The sequence below is a fragment of the Phalaenopsis equestris genome, unplaced genomic scaffold, assembly GCF_001263595.1.
Source record: "Phalaenopsis equestris unplaced genomic scaffold, ASM126359v1 Scaffold000403, whole genome shotgun sequence".
Lineage (NCBI taxonomy): Eukaryota > Viridiplantae > Streptophyta > Magnoliopsida > Asparagales > Orchidaceae > Phalaenopsis > Phalaenopsis equestris.
The window spans coordinates 1,366,978-1,386,854 of NW_018164845.1; the positions used below are offsets into that span (position 1 = coordinate 1,366,978).

The window sequence follows — 19,877 nt, forward strand, 5'->3', positions numbered from 1 at the left end:
GAGGGAAAGTAAGAGATTTCTTCTTCAATACATTTTTAAGAAAAATTTGAGAGTATTGTAAAGAAAGAAAGTTCTTAAAGAGAATTTCTAGGGATTTGCTTGGGAAGGAGTGTTAGATAAGTTGTGTCTTTTATTTTTTTTGTTTTGTAAACTTATTTTTATATATGAAATCCATGTTTTGTTATTTCATTCTCATGAATTCTATATAGTCTTTTTTATCCTTCTTTCTACTCTGAGATATGGTTTTGTGAAGAATTGATTTTATTTTATATTATTTTAAATGTCAATAATTTGTGATTGTTTAAACTCCAATCTTCATTTACTTTTTGATCTGACCAATTGAAATGTTCAAATGTGTTGAGAAACATATGATCCGAAAGAGCTATCATTTCTACAACATGGTGAAAGTCACATTCAATTCCATGGGTGAGAATGTAATCCATGGGGTTGAGATATACTTTGTTGGAAACTAATGCGAGATTGTTAGCCCTTAGGTAAGGGAGAAGTGGGAGCTCTGAAGTGAGAGTTGGTATCCTCCCAATTTAACAATGGAATTATAGACCAAACTCTGGATTAGTTAATGTTCTTTATACACTTGAAAGAGGGTAAAGAATAAGATTGTTCTTATTTGGCACAATATAATTTTATACTTATATTTTTAAATAATTTTAATTTCTTCACAATCGATATACTTATTGTTAAGGGAAAGAATGCATTTTTAAATTTGAACTCTTCCTTACAGAAACTTTGTTTAGTTTTATAAGTGTACTTTTGAAGTTTAACAAATAGTTTAGTTAACTTAGTTCTTTTAACTACATTTTATTTAGCATACACTCAATTGCTTTAGATTTCAATTTCATACCTAAGTTTTGTAGTTTCAATTTTGTATTTTACATTATAGTCATAAGAATTTCCAACTCCCTGTAGGATTGATACTTATGACTCCATTGGAGCCCTTCATTACTTGAGCGATACATATACTTACATTACTATTATAGGTTTGGCAGTTTAATGATTTTAAAAGATAACATTATTTTTACTAAAGTTATTTTTAATAGGATTGAATTTTATATTTATTATTAGTGCTGTCGTGTGTGTTTTTAAATTATGAAAAATATTTACAAAAGAAACACACAACAAACCCCTCATCAGTGAAGTAATGCAATTAAAATCTCCTCCCAAAATCTAGAGGAGTCAATAGATCTGCTCAACTTAAGTAGATCTTGCCAAAGTTTATGTTGTTGAGTGGCATTACAACTAGCATATATGAAGGTAGCAAAACCGTGTTGTGCACTAATGGAAAACTAAAGATGAACAAATTGGGGATGATTGTGTATAACAGACCACTGTATCTCTGATTTGACAAAGACCAGGATTTTATTATTCATGTTAACAAAATGAGTAAATTTAGAGAATTTCTTGAGGATACTTTGAGGGTGTTTGGTGACCATGGGCTTTAAAAGAGCACAACACCATAACTTGTGTGATTTGATGAGATGAAGTAGTCTTTTAAAGGAGGATGGGTGAGCAACCCCCCTTATATTCTAGCATAGGAGTTTTATCATTGGGAGAGGGTTTTCCCCTTCCCTCTAGTTCTGGGGTAGGGTTCAGAACATAAGATTGTGGGGTTTCACCAAAGGAATTCTAATTGTCATCAATTAGATGCTCCAATTCTAGCCATCCCTTCTTCTTATTACTGCCCTTCTATACATGCCACTCATCAGTAAGCACATCAATCGAATGATTCATAGTGGGATCATCCATCTGGTGAATATCAGGGAAATCAGCTTCCATAGAGCCTAGTGTAGCTGGAACAAGATTAGTACAATTTTGAGGACTATCTTTAAATTCAACAAGAGGAGTGGCACAAGATTCAGGGCCTTGAGTTGTAGCTTGATAATCTGTCTCTCTGGGAGGAGCATTGGGAGATTCAACATCATTAATATTAGAGACATCAATCAAATTTTTAGGCTTCAGTAGCATTTCCAACAGGTTGAACTTGAACGCTAGGAGGTTTAGTTGGATTAAGGTCCAAGGGAGAGGGGATCAATGTGGCAAGGTAAGTTCTATCTGTTTCAAAATTCCTAGGCAAGCTTACTAAAATTGGTGCATTATTCTATGGCACAACATTACCAGTAAAAGTTGAGGGTTCAGTGCCCTTAACAACAGATCTTATAGCAGGACCTTTAGTTGCTCCACCTGGTTCAAGCTAGGTATGTAACCTATAGCATTTATCATCAAAATTCCCAAACATTTTGCAATGGTTACAAAAATAAGGCCTTTGTTTAGAGATAATGGGTTCTCAATACCCATTGTGTTTTATACCTAACCAAACCTCCTCAATGGGGGGAAGAGTAATATCTCTTTCAACCAAAGTCCATGTAACTGATCGTCTGTAAATGTCAAGTTTCATTGGTCTCCCCAAAAGTGCACCTATAGAGAAGAGAATTTTATGATGAAAAGACTATAGTTTCATGTCGGCTATTTTTCTCTCAAAAAAAAAGATTTTTTAAAATTAAAATTTGAAATTTAATATATATATAAAGGCTTGATTATCATTATTCCAAAGTTTTTCAAAATATTGTGATTGATTTTTTGACCATTGCTTATGTACCAGACCGCGCTGAGCAAGATTTTGAACACAAGGCAAATACCAATCAACAGGTAATTCCATTAATTCGGAAAAAAACTCATATTCTAGTTCTACATTGATTCCAGAATTAGAGGATGAAGAACCACGATGAAACTTAATCGCTTTCATACCTGCATTATGTACCTCTTTGACCATCTGACCCTCAATTTTATGAGTAGAAATCGGGGTGAGGGTCATAGTTTGTACATAGCGATTAATCCGATCGTACATTGAACTATAATCATGTTTCTCTTCGTCTTCTAAATCAATTTCAAAAAGAGGTTTCTTCTGGTCAATCGTCGTTACACTTTTTCTTATTTTTTCATCTTCAGAACTGTCTTCCAAACCAATATTGATAATTGGACTCTTTTGTTCAACAATTTTATCGTTCCTTCCGCGACCTCGTCCCCGACCTCGACCTCAAATACGAGTTCTAGAGGAACTCTCACCCTCTCGTTGTAAAGGGGTAATAAAAGATTGTTGAATCAATACCGGATGGTCTTGTCTTTGTATATCTTCTGGACCCTTTGCGCTTCTTGTAATATCATATTGAAGCGTAACATTCTTTTTCAGAAGAGTATAGTAATTGGCATCTTCATGAATGCCTATTTCATGAACCGAAAAAGGCTGTAGGTCTCCTTTTATACAATATTCTTTTCTTTCTAAACAATACTTAATGCATTGGTGTAATGATGAAGGGACTAAACTGTTCTCATGAATCCAGGGTCGGCCCAATAGAGCATTGAACGATGTCTCAGAATCAAGGATATGGAATTTCGCAGTTGTTACTAATTCTTCAATTCTCATCAGTAATGTAATTGATCCAAGAGTTCTTTCCCCTTTCTGGTTAAAGCCTCTTAACATCATTTTATCCATTCATCCAAGAGTTCTTTCCCCTTTCTGGTTAAAGCCTCTTAACATCATTTTATCAGCAATCAATTGTCTTGCGTCTATATCCAAATACGCCAAAGTCCGTAAACTCATTATATTAATTGATGCCCCTGGATCCACTAATACTCTGGAGAGCATAAAGTTGCCGATGTTAACAAAAATATACAACGAATGATTATAATCAGCGGTCCCAAGTAGCAAATCATCATCTGTGAACGTTATTTTTGCTGGTTCTCTTAATGAACAAACCTCATCTGAGGAAGTACTAGCAAGTTGAGCTAAACAGATTTCTGGATCTAGCAAAGCTTTTATTAAATCTTCTCTCATTTCCTTTGATAGGATTAAGGCATCGTATATACTCAACTTAGCAGGTAATTTCTTAAGATGGGCTAGTACATTATAGTCCACTTTAATGCTTGTTTCCTCATTTCCATTTCGGACAGGTGTTTCATTGATCGGCAGGACTGGATTATCCAGAACAATTGTTTGTTTCATTGCATCTTTTGGACCCATTCTCAAAGGTAATACTTTTCCACTTCAAATTTATTTCTGTCACATCTTCTGAATCATGACTTGATTTTGGAATTACCTCTACATGAGTTGGAGTAACCGATTCTTCTAGAATTCCTTCTGAATCTGAAGATTCCAACTCTATTGCAATCGGCGATCCATGAAATTCAAAAATGGGTGCATCTTCTTCTGAATTATAATCATTATCATCAATATTTCCTCCTGGCTTATCGTCACATATGTTAGAATTCTGTACGATTTGAGAATCATTAGAAAGATTGAGATTAGTATTGGGATTAGGTGAGACATCCCCAATTATACCATCAACAGAAACAGTCAGAACAAAGTATTACGTGCCCCTGGTGGAGCAAAGAAGAAATCATACAAAGTCAGTGGTTTGAGAGATTTCTCTCTTAAATCCGTAGTAACTAATCTCGGATGATCAAGCTTCATTTCACATTTTGGCTTTTCGATGGGTTTTTCAGTCTTCTTCGAATCTTCTTCTACTGTAATCGACAATACTGGCTTAACAGGTTCTCGATCTTGAATTGCAGCTTGTACTAAAGTATTTTGAATTTGATTCAATATTTTCTTTGAAGACTTCGTCCAAACTGTATTCTACCCATCATCGACTGCATAAGGATCGATCGGAACAGTGGGATCAACCGAAAGTGTATTGATTGAACCTTGTCCAGGTTCTTTCATATACTCTTTTGGAGTCATTATGTTCTCATCCCTGAGATTATATTGCAACCAATTCTTGAAAGAAAAGAAATTCTCCAAAGTATGTCCAATCATTCTATGATATGGGCAATATAATGGGTGATCCTTCTTATCAACCTCAACGGGCTTCTCTGGTTCTGGCCAGCTGAATCTCGGTTTCTTGATCAGATTGCAGAACATTTTACCAACTGCTTCATCTTTAAAGGGATATACTCTATTCAAACACTCTGTCAAGGTTGGAATTTATCTATTATTTGCCTGATAAGCCCTCTATTGGGATGATTGTGTACGGTATTGCTGAGGAAGTTGATGGCTCGGCTGGATGGCTCGGTTGTGGTTGTTCAACTTTTATCTCCAATGGCTGCTTACCCTTATCAATATTTGCGACAGTTCCAGATTTCTTCTTGAAGACTTTTGTGAGTCTCTGTTTTTCAAATTTCTCAATGAAACCAAGTTGTTTCGCTTCCTCTTGAAGACTCCCGGCCTTACTGAGTAATTTTTCAAAAGTTTTAATCGTGAATCCCTTGAGGAGGAAAGCAATTGGTCCATGAATACTCTAACAGGATTTCAATCGCATGTTGTTCTTGGAGTTGTGGTTCGCATTTCATGTTTAGATTCCTCCAACATAGAATGTAATGTAGAATGTAATCCACTAGTTTCATCTGTTCTTTGTTTCTCGATCACCAAGTCACCGACAGTGATATGGTGTCGAGCCCCAACAAATCGTTTAATGAAGAGATCTTCTAATGCAAATGTCTTAACGGAACCATTTGGTAATTCTGCATACCAATTAAATGCCACTCCTGATAGGCTACTGACAAACTGTCGGAAGAGTAGAGCATCATTTCCCCCTGCATTGCAATAACTGGCGCGAAAATGTGCCACATGCTGCCGAGGGTGTCCTGTTCCATCAAAAGTTTTAAACAGAGGTAGTACGAAACCCTTGGGATATTGCACGGCATCAAATTCTTCAGGATATGGTCTACCCCGTAGAATTGATGCACCGCCTTTGGATTGTATCAAGGTTTCTTTCACCTGCTGTTCTATCATACTTTTAATGTCCTTCTCCGATATCGAATTCTGGACATGATCTCTCTTACCCTGTTATTCTTTATTAACAGAAGTGGATTCCTTTTTATTATCGTCGATCAGTACTACATCCGGTTGATTTACCTCAATAGGCACTCTCTTTGGAGATTGTGGTTGGCTTTGTAAAGTCAAAATAGCAGCCATCATTTCTTCCATTTTTGCTTTCATGTATTCCATCTGTTCATCTTTTTGCTGAATAATCTTCTGTAATATTTCCACAGCATTCTCTTCTCCTGGTGTCTCTCGTAAGGATGAAGATGCTTGAGTTTCCACCACATTTATCTCGGCAAACTCTTCATCCATATAATCAATCAAATCCTCTTCATCATCCAATTCATCTTCTCTTTCTTAGAAAACTGCTTAATGTCTTTTATGAGCTTTTCTAGCTTTAATTCAATTGGGTCTTTCTTAGACACCTTAAGATCAGTCTGTGACAGCTGACAAGCAACGTTTTCAACGGCGATTGTAGCGGACAACACATCACATGTGGAATTTTCCATCATGGGCTCTTCCGTATGTGTTGGTTTAACAACCTTAGGTCGCCACACCATCTTCTCAGATACGAGTATCTTGGGGTTGAGTGACTTATTGGTGACATCCATATGCTGAGAATCGGCGGGCCCCCTAGTGTCTAAACCAGACACTTCAATAGGTAATCTCTTACTGTTCCTTGATCTTTCTGACCATAAGGGCTTATTCTGTACCCTGGGTACACTTATCCTTGGCCCAAGACGATATTTAATGGGTTTTCGTCCCCTAAAATTTGGGGAAATAATGGCGGTAGGAGTGACGGCGACAGAAATGGGAGGAATACGGGCTCCCAAACGTTGTTTGACAGAAATCCTGGGTGGTCGTGGAGCGGCAGAGGTGGAACTTAAATGACGATCATCTGAACAAACTTTCCGAGAGGTTTGCAAAAGCAAACCTTCTCGCCTTCTCTCAAATTTCTTCACGGGTTGCCTTCACACGGGTTACGAAACGAACCTATCGTTCTTCAGTATCTGTCCCCTTATTCGGGGTGACACAGCGCCTCCCATCCTATTGAGGATTTCATTAACATCGTCTAACATCTTTCTTTCTTTGCCAGTTTTTCAAAGACCATACGAACTCGAGTTAATGGCACGAATCCTTTGGTCTTTACTTCATTATTACGGTGGTAGAATTGAGACGGTGCAGCGGCGATTTTCTGGACATCTTCTTCATCAAGAGCAGCAGACGGTGGATGAAACCTGCTCCCTCTTAAGAGAGGGGAGGTCTCGGGTAATCCAATTTCTTCATCTTCATCCAAAGAAATAGAGGCAACAAACTCGGCAGCTTTCTCTTTCTTGATCTTAGCTATTCTCCGGATCTTGTTCCTTCTCTGAGTCCTGGTCAGAGGTGCAGACCTCGAACTAGACCCTATTTCAAACACAGAAGGTGTTGTCAAGAACGTCGAACCCTCCACAGCGACAGGCTCGTCATCTACCTGAATCTCCTTCCCTTTAAGTCAGGTGCAGTGACTAGAGCGGTGGGGGTAGTAACAGTTGTCTCCATGGTATCCTTGACAATTTTAGCAATCTTTGTAACAGTGGCAATGTTCTTCTCAGCTGACACCCTTTTCAAAGGTAGGAACTCATGTGTCGACTTCAAGTTAAATTCCATTATGGGCTCCACTATTTCAGGGGTTTTATTTCTCAGTACAGCGACGGTAATGTCTCCAAACTTAATGTCATTATTATCAAATCCTTGTCCAAAGCGAATGACGGCTCTGTCAGGCAGCTCGTTCTTATTTACAGCCAAGTCCATTCCAGTGTCGAAGGAGAAGATCAACTTTGGTGTAGTCATTTTCTGTAATTTCAAATTTTAACAAATTAGACTCACGATGCTTTGTAGCCATGGTTGCAGCAATTTAGGACGACTATCTTGAATCAAATCAAATCATTCAACTGGGTGTCTCTTTCGAGACTCATCCGAACAAGTTTCTTTATATATATACATCTTAAGTTTTATTTATAGGTTTTAAATAATCAAATTAAAATGTCATAAATAAAGGAAAGAGTAGCGTATGTAGTACATGTGCTCGTGATTTAAAAAGAAAGCTTCTCGAATCAAACTCACTCCTACGGATCATCTCCTAACGTCTCACACCTATTGGGAATCCATTCTATTTAGAATTAAAAGATTCCAGAAGCTTTTTGTTTATGGATGATTAAACAGGGGCTCCAGAATCAAAGAAAGTTGACAGTACTTGCTCAAGGAAGAAATGAGTGAAGTACGTCAACAGAAGAATGATAGTTCGACCCATTAGGGGTATGGGCACACTACTGATGTTTGAAACCAAAACCTTTTGATCAAATTGGAGAGAGGAACAAGTCCCCCCAACGGAGTCCCCAGAAATTGTCGGCTATTTTTCTCTCGAAAAATAAGATTTTTTAAAATTTAAATTTAGAATTTAATATATATATATATAATGTAATTTTAATTTTGTGAAAAATGGTATCTTTTATTTTTTTGAAAAAATGATGAGACCGAGTAGACCTCATATATCTAATAGTTTAAATAGCTGAGCACAATATCATAAATGATATATCATCTCGAAGGATGAACGTATCATTTATTAGTAGGCTTAACTATCTAAACTTAAAAGTTTATGACTCTATTTTGGTCTGCAAAATTTATAGCCGACAAATTCCTCTATCTAATACACAGATTAGATAGGGTTTAGATTAATCTGGGCTCTTAAATTCCCTATAGGAGCAAGCCCCTATGGTTAATTACATCTTAGACAACCGAAGTCACCTAAGAAAACTCTCGATAATGATCAGAGGTTCGTCTCCAAAAATTCAACGTTCAAGTTTCCATGATTGTTCATAGGAAAAGTCAAATGGGATAGGTTCAAATAGGAACAGTTATTTCCAGAATCCAAAGAAGTGAAAAGTAGGAGATGTCAAAAATACTGAAGGAGATTCAGTAACATCTCAAACTAATCTATGGTTTGGCTTTACATCTTTGAAAGAGAAATTATGTGATGTTTTAGTCCTGCAATTTATTTAGATGTTCGGGACTTGTATCTGCACGTCATATGCAACTAGCCCGAGAAAATGTGAGGATTTATGTCGTACCAGACAACAATCTCAGAAAGCCTAAAAAGGTTTAGGACATATCGTACGATATAAAAATCGAAGAAAGTCCCAAAAGATAATGTGAGGATTTACGTCGTGTCAAACAAACAATCTCGACGTCCTGTAGGTATGTTATTTAAATCTATCAAAGTTCTGCATAAGCTCATCCTTCCGTTTTTAATAGCTGCCTTGACTGTTGTCCGGAGATGAATCATCAACCGACCACGCCATCGTCTCGTTCCGAGAAGAGGAGAGAGAGAAGAGAGAACATATCTAAAATGGCTTATTATAAATATTTAATGTGTTCTTTACAGTGTGTTTAGAATTGGTGTTTGTTATTATTAATTTAGGTTTGAAAGTTTGTAAATTTAAATGTTTCAATATTTATATTAACAATTTAAAAGTTAAGAAAAAATTTTAAAATAAAAGCCAAGTGGTTTTGGATTTATCTCACCGATGCAAGGTTTGATGTCGTCTCGCCTTGTCTGCTCCAGGGTAGCTTCATGCTCCTCCAATGTCTTGACCGTGACCAGGTTTACGGGAAATCCTCCTAGCACTTGCAATGGACTTCAAAACAGCTGCTATCTTCATCCATTTCTTTCTTTGTAGAATTTGAAAAAGAACATGGCAATATGGAGGAAACATTTGTTGCTCTCTTCTGTTCACGTATGCTTGGTAGATTGTACCAACATAGTCTATGAATTTTATGGCATTAGAAGAGAGAAAATCGTTTTCTGCTTCGCGAATTGGTAGAAAGAAAGATAAGGTATGCTGAATCACATTCATATTTTCAAGAAACAATTTGCTTTCAAGCACACAATGGTAAATTTCACATGGATCCCCAGCAAATGATGTTTCATATTGTATGCAAATTCTAGCATTTTCAAGGCAACAAATAATCTTGTTTCCAGTCCTATATGTGATCTTTGCGTCCATAAGAGGATCTATTGGCATGTTTGCTTCATTAGATTCATTCAAAGATGCCTTTCTATCAATTTCCAAATGAACCTTCTCGCAGATTGTGGCTAATAAACCATCATTCCATTGCTCATCCTCTAAAGATATTTCATCAGTTTGAGAAGCCCTTGCGACCAAAAAATTTGGACCATTTCTCGATTTATGTTGCTCATGTAAATAACCCGTGTTATCAAAATCTTCATCGTCATCTTGATCTTGAATAGCTTCACCATTCAAATCAAGATCATAAGATCTTTTCCAATCACGAGTAGAAGGGCAGACCATCTTTTCAGGGCTTTCATGAATCTTTGGAGAGCTGGAACTTCGGATTTGTTTCAGCTGTATAGTTTCAATTTGAAATGCTCAGGATACAGATGGAAGAGCATGGAGTAAAACACCGACAAGCTAAACATGCTCGAGATGATGACCACAATCATAAATGTCGAGTCCATCACCAGAAGAAGTATTAACCGATGCAGTTAGAAAAGCCATATGGATATTAGTCGTCATCAACCTCTGAGGAGCTACTTCTAAAACTTTTTTTTTTAAAGCAAAGAGTAACAAAGAAACTTTATCATCAAACATGCTACTGCCTTCATCAAACAATCCTTTGCTTTGAAGATTATTTGGCAGGCTTGATGATGAAATATTTGAATTAAATTTCAAATGACCAGAAGAAGCCAAGGCACCAAGAAGATTGATTATTGCTACAACAACTCCATCACCATTATCAATGTTGAATGCATTACTCTTAGAACTTTCTTCATTCATTAAAAACCTGATGCCACCTATGCTTTTAAGGAATTGAGACTCAGAGTAGATCGCTTGAATGTAAAATAAGAGAGATTTTTTCTTGCAATCAGATCAAAGAATATTCTTATGGTTCAAACAATTAACAAAACAGAAATCCTTACTGGCAATCTGGATGAATAGAAGAAAGAAATTGAAAAATAAGGAAATCATTTATATTCTTGAACCATTGTAATAAGAAGAAGAAGAAGAAGAAGAAGATTCTTACTCTTTGTCTTGAATGATCGAGGGAGAAGAAGAACCTTGTAATGGCGATGAGGGAGCACCGAGCGTCGATCGTGAAGAAGAAGGGAGGCCAGCCCGAAATTCTTTCTTAGCACACGGATCAAAAATCCTAACTCTAAACAATAGGAGGGAAAGAAGATCCTTGAGTCTTAGACAATCGGAGGAAGAAGTTCTCCGCGTGCGACTTCTTGCGCTTGGGGGAAGAAACTTTTTGGAGGCAAATGAGTGATCCGAGAGCCAGCCTCTAGGGCATCGCGAGAGGGGTATTTATAGTCGGAGAAGTGGGAGATTGCTTACCGACGAAGCTACCGCCGGGGGAGACCGGCGGTGACGGGAATATGCCATAGAGGGCAAGAAACTGACCAAGATTGACAAGGAAGGTACCCGGACTCGTTTGGGCGGGAAAAATCCCTACCAGTGGAGCAACTGATGAAGAGGACTCGGAGAGAAGGAAGGTGACCGGAAAACCAGAAGGAAGCTTCCAGAACGAGGCAATCGTCGGATGAGGGAAGCGAGGGTTCGATTAGGGCATGAAGGAAGAAGGCGTAAGCGGAGAAGGGGAATAGTGCGTGAGGGAGTTTAGAAAAAACCATTTTATTAAAAAAAGATTTTATTATTATTTTTTTTAAAGAAAATATTAAATTTTGTGGAAGCGTGGCGCCCAATAAAAATATGTGTCCTCCCTAGCTAAAATTGATGTTCCGGACGCGAAGGCGCAGTCCGTTTCATCATCCGGAATCATCTGGACAAAGTCATCGAAGATCGCGCCAAATTAAATTCGATTCGTGTGTGGCGCGACAAACGACATTATTTTGGCCCGAGCGGCACCCGTTTAACGAGTATATTATTGACCGGTCCGCACATAAGTGACGACCAAAGTCAAACATTTCGCTCGTAGTGGCAAGTCAAACATCGCACGCACCACGGTGACCACCTACGTCTTTCAAATTTCTATAGGAGCTCAATTTGAGTTTCAATATGTTGGATTTTTGATCGACTCAATTGAATATTGAGGATATAAAACTGTCCATATAAGACTGCAAAGAGCGTAGAAATGGCTTGAGTTTCAAAGGGGTGTGGGTCCCAGTCTAGTCCTCTAAGAGAGTCAAAATTGGGAAAACGTAAGGCTAGATCCTAGGGTATCTAGAGAAGGGGAAAAGAAGACCTCCAAAATGAGGTCAACATTTCAATCCAGGGAGCATTAACCAAATTGGGATGATTGGAGGTTCCTGTGAAGGATTAAAATCAGGTGTTCACTTTAGGTTTTTCATTGATTGATCTTCAATGTAGATAATTTTTTGGAGAAAATTTTAGCATAATCCTCTTCTTTCACAAGCTGAATCATCACATGCCTACCATTAAACAACCTAACTTTCCAATATCCCAATAATTTCAAAGCATTAAAGGTTTTTCTAATTATCTAAATCTTAGAATGTCCTGTTGACCTCATTTTTGGTTGTGCACTTCTCATTTAGCTCAGTAACCTCAGCTTCTAAGAAGATGATAGCAAGCTTTCCACTTTTCTTGCAGCCTTTTTTAGTAAAGGACAATCTTCAAAGCTCTCAAAAGAATTATGATATTCCTACGGAAACAACAGTCTATCCCCTAAGCTAGAAGCACCAATGGCAACAACTTCAGTAAATGAAGACTTACCAATAATGTTTGGGTCAGCTTGGGTGAGTGTGGCTTCCATAGTAAAGTGAAGAATAAGTGAACAGTGAAGCAAGCATCAATGGAATAATAACCAACCACAAATTTGAAAAGGACAGTAGCCTAGGAAACTTTAAAAGTAGTAAAACACTGCAACTGGTATGTCCAACTTTCAAGAAGCAATAAAATGACTATGAAAGAATAGGAACAACAATTGAAAGGCCACCGAAAGAGCAAAAAAGACGCCAGGTTCCATGGCTAGAGGAAAAACCCTAACAGAGTAAAATATTCTCCAACATGATTATATATATATAGAAAGCCAATTTGCAGGTTTATTTCCTTTTGTGTAATTGAAGGTGAAGTGGACATTGAGAAGAGATTTAAGGATTTTGATCTTCTGGATCCATTGGGTCTGAAACCATGTAGACTGCTCCTCAGATTCCAACAGTTTAATCAGCAAAGTGCATTCCACCTCAACTGAAAGATTTAGCCAATTTGATTTATAAGAAAAGGTCAGAGCTCAAAATACTACAATAAATTCTGCCTCAAGTGCATCAGTGGCCATAACTAGAGCATGAAAGAAAAGGAGGCACTGACTAGAATGGTTTTTAATTACTCCCCCACCCCAGTACCCATATCATTGAAGCTAACATCAGTGTTAATTTTAATAGTAAAAGGTTGTGGGGGTTTCCAATATACTTTGCAGATCAGAGGAGAGGCAACCTTACCTGTAAGAGTGGAGCAGCAAATGTTAGGGAAATTTTTATGCTGCATCATTTTGGAGAGGTAAGATACACAGTTTCTGACCACCTGGGCAACCTGTGGAGATTTTCAAACAAATTTGGCATGTTTCCTGGACATCCAGAAGAAACAAGCCACCAGAAAAGGAATAGATTCATTATATATAATATATATATAATGATTTCTAATTCAAGAAAGTTTCAGATACAATTCTTAGGTGTGGAACCTTTAATGGGAAAAGAAGAGGAGAGTGGGGAAGAGAAGAAACTTTAGCTTCAGCAGTTGAGATTCCTTTTCTAGCAAGCCAGTTTGTAGGGCAATTTCCTTCCCTATAAACAAAAGAAAGTTTGACCATAAGAGAAGATTTAATCAAGTTGATCTTCTGCAGTCATTGAGATAGTCTCCAGGAGGGTGCTTCTGTATCATTTAATATTTAATATCATCATAGTCTTGTGGAGTCCACCTCCACCCAGAGGTGGAACCAATTGGACAAACAAGCCAGTTTAAGTGCCCAATAGACTGCAATCATTTCAGCCTCAAAGGCCACTTCAGCCATAGTGGTAGTGGAAAACCGAAGTAAGCACTTACCCTCTTGGTTCTTCAACACTCCTTCCACCTAGAGATAAGGTGGGAGAAGTTTACATTTGTATTCACCTTGACGAAAGGCTGAGAGGGAGGTTTCCAATATACTTTAATGATTTTGAGCAAGGAGGGAGGGTCTGCCACTTTTACGGTGCATATTTGGAGGAAGGACTCATGTTTGATCAATTTAAGCAGGTAGGAAATACAGTTTCTGGCCACTTGGCTAGCAGCGGCTTTACCTTCATCAAATTTTATATGATTTCTTGTCATCTAGAGGAATTAGGAGAAAATGAAAGGAATGGGGCTAGTCTTAGCTGCCTTCCAGCTATTCCAACAAGAAAGCAGATTGAACCATTGTAGGTTAAGGGTGTTCAACAGAAGCAGCTTAGTGTGCTCTCTCCAAACCTGTTGTGAGAAATCACATTCAAAAAACATGTGAGATAAAAAATAGGTGAGATATAGATTCCTCAACAGAGTAGCATAACCAACATCTAGATGGGCCTCTCAGGCCCTTCTTCTTCAAGATATCATCAATTGGAATTAATTTTTAAAAAATCCTCCAGCAGCAGAATGACATAGAAGGGGATAAAAATATGTTCCAAATGGCCCCTCCCCAAGGGACATCATTCCATATATTTAGTTTCAAGTAAATGGACTTTGTGATACTCTAATTGGAGTTGGCTTGCCATTTAATTTTTTCCTGCCTGTTTTATCAAACTTCACAGTGGAGATGTTCAGAACACAAGAAGCTTCCAACAAAAAATTAAGTTTGGCCAATGATCATTAATCCCCTTCCCAGCAATCAACAACCCTGAGATTATGATTAAGGTCAGCAGAAATGGGTTGCAACATCTCCTTTGGACATCAGTGGTCTAGCCAAAATTGAACTTTACCTTGTCCAAGGCCCCATAAGAAAATGTCTTCAGCCAAACTTCTCACTTTTAGTATATTGATCTAGGTCTTAGAGTCACCTATCTTTCTATTGACCAAAGATGGATGGTTTGCTCTATAATATTTCCCCAACATGAATTTGGCCCATAGTGAATCTTGCTGCCTGAACTTGATCTAGATCTTACAAAGGTTCACTTGTTGTAACTATTGCAAACCTTTAAACCCCAAACCTCCAACAGTAATTAGTTTTGCCACCTTTTGCCAACTGGCCCAGTGAAACTATTGTCTTTGACCCGACCAAAGGAACCTATTAAATAACCTTTCCATCTACAGTTGGGCACTCTTCTTCATTTTGGTCATTTTAATATGTAGGAGGGAAAAGTAGTGAGGATGCTTTTAAGTAAGGTAACTCTCCCTCCACTAGATAGAAAAGAATATGTCCAGTTAGAAAGTTAGTCAGCAAACTTTCCTAGGACCTCTTCAAATTGAATTTGTTTGGTTCTTCTTTTGATGAGTAGAACTCCAAGATATCTAAAGGGGATTAAAGCTTCAGAGAATTTTCCAAGTCATTATGTTTGCGATTTGATTAGCCACAAGTTGTTGGAAGATATTACGTTAGCAACCATGGGTTACCTCCTCCAAAATATCTTCTCAAACCTAGTTGTATTTTTAGGTTCTAGTTTAAGTTTTAATGTCTTTTAAAGTGAATTTTATGTCATTTTTTGTGTTTATGTTGATGGGTTGATGAGTTGAATTTTTATGTCATTTATTTTAAGTATGATGTTAGTTAGACCTAAGGAAGTTTGATTGAGGTCCAGTAGATTAGACCTAAGATCTAGGTTCAATTTTGATAGAACCTAAGGTATGATGATGATTTAAGTCTGACTTAGATAAGACTTAAGGTATGAGAATGATTTAGATTTAGTGTATGTAGAACCTAAAATTTAAGATGGTTTAAGTCCAATGTAGGTAGGACTTAAGGTTTAAGATGATTTAGATTCAATGTAGGTAGAATCTAAAGTTTTAGATGGTTTAAGTCCAACGTAGGTAGGACTTAAGATGGTTTAGGTTTAGTATAGATTGAACCTAAGGTTTGAGATGGTTTAAATTCAACATGGATTGAACCTAAAATTGAAAATTATTCTAATTTTAATGTATGTTAGACGTATGATTGATTTAGGTCCAATATAGATTGAACCTAAGGTTTGAGAAAGTTTAGGTTCAATATAGATTGAACCTAAAATTTGAAATTGTTCTAAGTCCAATGTAGGTAGGACTTAAGATAGTTTAGGCTCAATGTGGGTTGAATCCCAAAATTTTGGAATTATTTGGAGTCCAATGTATTACAGTTGGATTAGGTTTAATATGGATTGAACCTAAGGTTTGAAATGGTTCTAAGTCCAATGTATGTAGGACTTAAGATTGATTTAGGTTCAATATAGATTGAACCTAAAGTTTGAGAGTTTAGGTTCAATATGGATTGAACCTAAGATTTAAAATAGTTTTGTGTCCAATGTAGGTAGGACTTATGGTTTCTTTAGTTAAGTCTAGTGTGACATAGGCTCAATATTGATTGAACCTAAGGTTTATGTCAATTTTTACTTAGGTTTCGATTTATCACTTTAAACCGTTTGCGAACTGGTTTACGTGAATCGACTCTTAAGCGCGAATGGTTCGGTGCTTAGGTGTATGCCTCTCGGTTTAGGCAGCGCTTAAGCGCAGGGTCTTGGCGTTTAGGTGTCAGTGCTCAAATTTTGATTTTTTTGGTTTTAAGTAAAGTGCACTTCTAGCCTAAGTCAACCAACCCTACATGGCCTCATAACTCTTTAATAACTATTTTCTTCCTTTTAAACTCTCCTCTTTCTCAAGATTAACTAATCTTAACTAATTCAATTTAACGCTAAATAACACAAAATTTCACACCAACAAACACTTATAGTCATTCACAAACAATTATAATTGTTTTCAATACATATAGTCTCAATTCAAATAGTCTTGGATGAGAAATTTTCTAACATAAATACTAGACAATTTTAACATTAAACACACTTAAAATTAACAAACAAACACTAAACTCACCAAACACAAACAAAGCACTTAATTCCACTCTCTTTTTGGTGTAATGAATCATGGCCTATCATTAGTCTCTCTTCAACATTTGGAATACAAATCTGATAAAATGGACGATGATTAATAACTCTGGTTGAATCTTCTTCAATTCACTTGTTCTTTAAATTCATAGCCTTATTCATTTCTTCTATAAAATTGGTATGGCTAAACTGCATCCTATGTTGCCATCCCATATGATCCAGATGTTTGTTAACTTCCATCACTTTTGCTTCAATTAAAGTCACATCAGCCTCAATTTTAGTGATTTTCTCCACTATTCCTTCAATACTAATAGCTAAAAAACCGTTATATAACTCTTGCGCACTCTGAATAACAAACTTATTTCTCATTGCCTCCTCCTTTTTCTTAAAATCACTCTCCCAAGATGACATTTTTTTCAAAACTCTCTCTTCTCAATTAGGATTTAGGGTTAAAATTGAATTGTGGTAAAAATCCTTACATAACCCTTCTATTTATAGGCTCAAAACTCCTCTATAACTCCTATGCATGTCCTAGAACTGTTATCCCACGTTAAAGCCAACCAAATCACGGTTAAAACTTCTAGAAACTAAAATTTACACATGTTTTTAACTGTCACGCTTAAATGCTGGATATTGACGCTTAAGCGTCAGTGCTCAATTTAGCACAGGTCAACCTAACATTTAAATAGTCATTCTAACATGTCTAAGTCATCTTTTAGGGTCTTAAAATAATCACTAAATCATTATATAGTCAAATTACTACCAAAATTTTCTAACTCAAACACAACAACATAACATTCAAAACAAACACACGGATAACTATGGGTTGCCTCCTATGGGTTGCCTGGTTTTACATCGTCAGCCCAACGTAACCGGTGCTTATTCTGGTTGACCCAACATCATAAGATCATTCAATTTAAGTTGGTCACCAAGATCAAATTTAAGTTGGTCACCAAAAATGTAGGGTTTCAGCCTGTGACCATTCACTTTAAATATGTTATCAATTTTAGGATCTTTGATATCCATAGCTCCATAAGGTTAAATTTTTATCCCAACAAATGGGCTCATCCACCTGGACTTAAGTTTGCCTGAAAATAATCTTAACCTTACATTATAAAGCAAAACTTGTTGCCTTAACTCAATTTTTTTAGTAAGAATTCTCCGATCAAGCCACATCTTCATCTTTCTTTGTAAATCTTAGCACTTTCATAAGATTCATTCCTTATCTCTTCAAGCTCATTTATTTGCAACAGTCTTTTCTTACCGTATTCTTTAAATTGTAATTAAATTCTTTAATAGCCCAATATATTTTATGCTCAACTTTAACTAGTAAATGACATGCTTTCTCAAATATTAGCTTGTATGAGGAAATTCCTATAGGAGTTCTGTATGCAGTCCTATAAGCCCACAAAGCATAGTCAAGTTTGACTGACCAATCCATTTTAGTTGGATTCAGATATTTTTACAATATTCTTTTAATTTTATGATTGGATAATTCATCCAACCCACTTGTCTGAGGATGATAAGCAATAGCAATTTGATTGTTAATATGATATTTCTTTAAAAATTTCTCCAAATCTTCCCTAATTTCCACCAATTTGACTTCAATATTCCTTAATTTCAACTCTAAACTCAAATTCATCATGCCTAATACCAATTGAAACTAAATTTAAGCTTAATTGAACCAAATTTTAAACCAAATTCAAGCTAACTCAAAAGCCCCAATTTTGATCATATCCTCAAATTTCCCCAAATTGAGTCCCTTAACTTGCGCAAATCCTTCCATTTTGAATTCTAAACTCTTCATGACACTCCCCTAATCAATTTGAGCCTCCAATATTCCTTGGGCTAGCCTCAAGCCTCGCCCAAATCCAACCTAAATCAAAACCCCCAATTTTACCCCAAAATTCAAAATCCCAAATTGAACTCCATAACTCCACAATTTCCACCCAATTGATATCTAAAACTCTCCATCACGATCCCCATCACAATCCCTTGAACAAATTTGAACCATCAATTGAACCAAGTCCAAGCCTTATCCCAATCCAATAGACCAAATTTCCCAAAATTGACTATGAGCTAAATTCCACTAAATTGAACTCCCAAATCAATTCAAAATCACCTAATTCTTCTTCCAAAATTCTCATGAAAATCATCCACATCAATTTAATCAATCACTTGATCCAAATATGAACTGAAACACAACCTAGACTCAAGTTCAAAACAAAACCCCAATTTTGAACCCAAACCCCAAATTTGACCAAACCCATTCAAATTAACCAAACCATGATCACCACAGCCAACATTTGAGCCCTAGGAACCACGCTAGATCCACCTAGCCCAACCTAGTTGAGCCATGGACCAAGGGTCCTTTGATTTGAGGGATCCCTTCCTAAATTTGCTAAACCAAAGAATGATATGCTATCAGCGATCAAGCCACCCAACTAATAACAATTAAGGCTTTCTTTGGCTCACTTGAACCACCTAGCCACCAACCCGGCTTGGTTGGCCAGCCTAGTCGTTGGAGAACACCATAACCGAGAGGTCCCCATGGCCAAAAACCAAATTTAAAACTCCCTGACTTGGCTCACTCCCATTGGACACTAGAGCGTCTTTTCCTCTTAAAGCCCTGAGCTCCTCTATTTAGATCCCCCCCCCCTCCACATCCAAGAAGAAGAGAGTGCTTAAACCTTAACAAAACTCTGCAAAAATTGCCCAAGACTCCCTAACAACCTAGAGAAGCTCATCCCCACCATTCTCCAGCCCTAATTCCACTATCCAAGCATAATTTCATAGCCCAAAATTAGGACCTTCAATGGCCATCCCACCAAACTCACTCAAATTCTAAGTTTAAGTGCTCTTAGGATTCACTAGAGCTTAAGGAGAAGTTTCCCACTCAAGCCCCATCATTTTGAGCTCTCCAAACCACTGTTAGACAAAGATCGTGCCACACTTTGATCAAACTCTTAGTTAGAATCAACCTCA

At 37.0% G+C, this 19,877-nt stretch overlaps 1 protein-coding gene across 1 annotated transcript; it reads right to left on the reverse strand.

The window, feature by feature from the left end:
* Window positions 1-9,385: 9,385 nt before the first annotated feature.
* Window positions 9,386-10,280, reverse strand: LOC110026928. Its single transcript, XM_020728140.1, has one exon. The coding sequence runs from the start codon at window positions 10,186-10,188 to the stop codon at window positions 9,448-9,450; it is 741 nt and encodes a 246-aa protein (XP_020583799.1). The 5' UTR covers window positions 10,189-10,280; the 3' UTR covers window positions 9,386-9,447.
* Window positions 10,281-19,877: the final 9,597 nt, after the last annotated feature.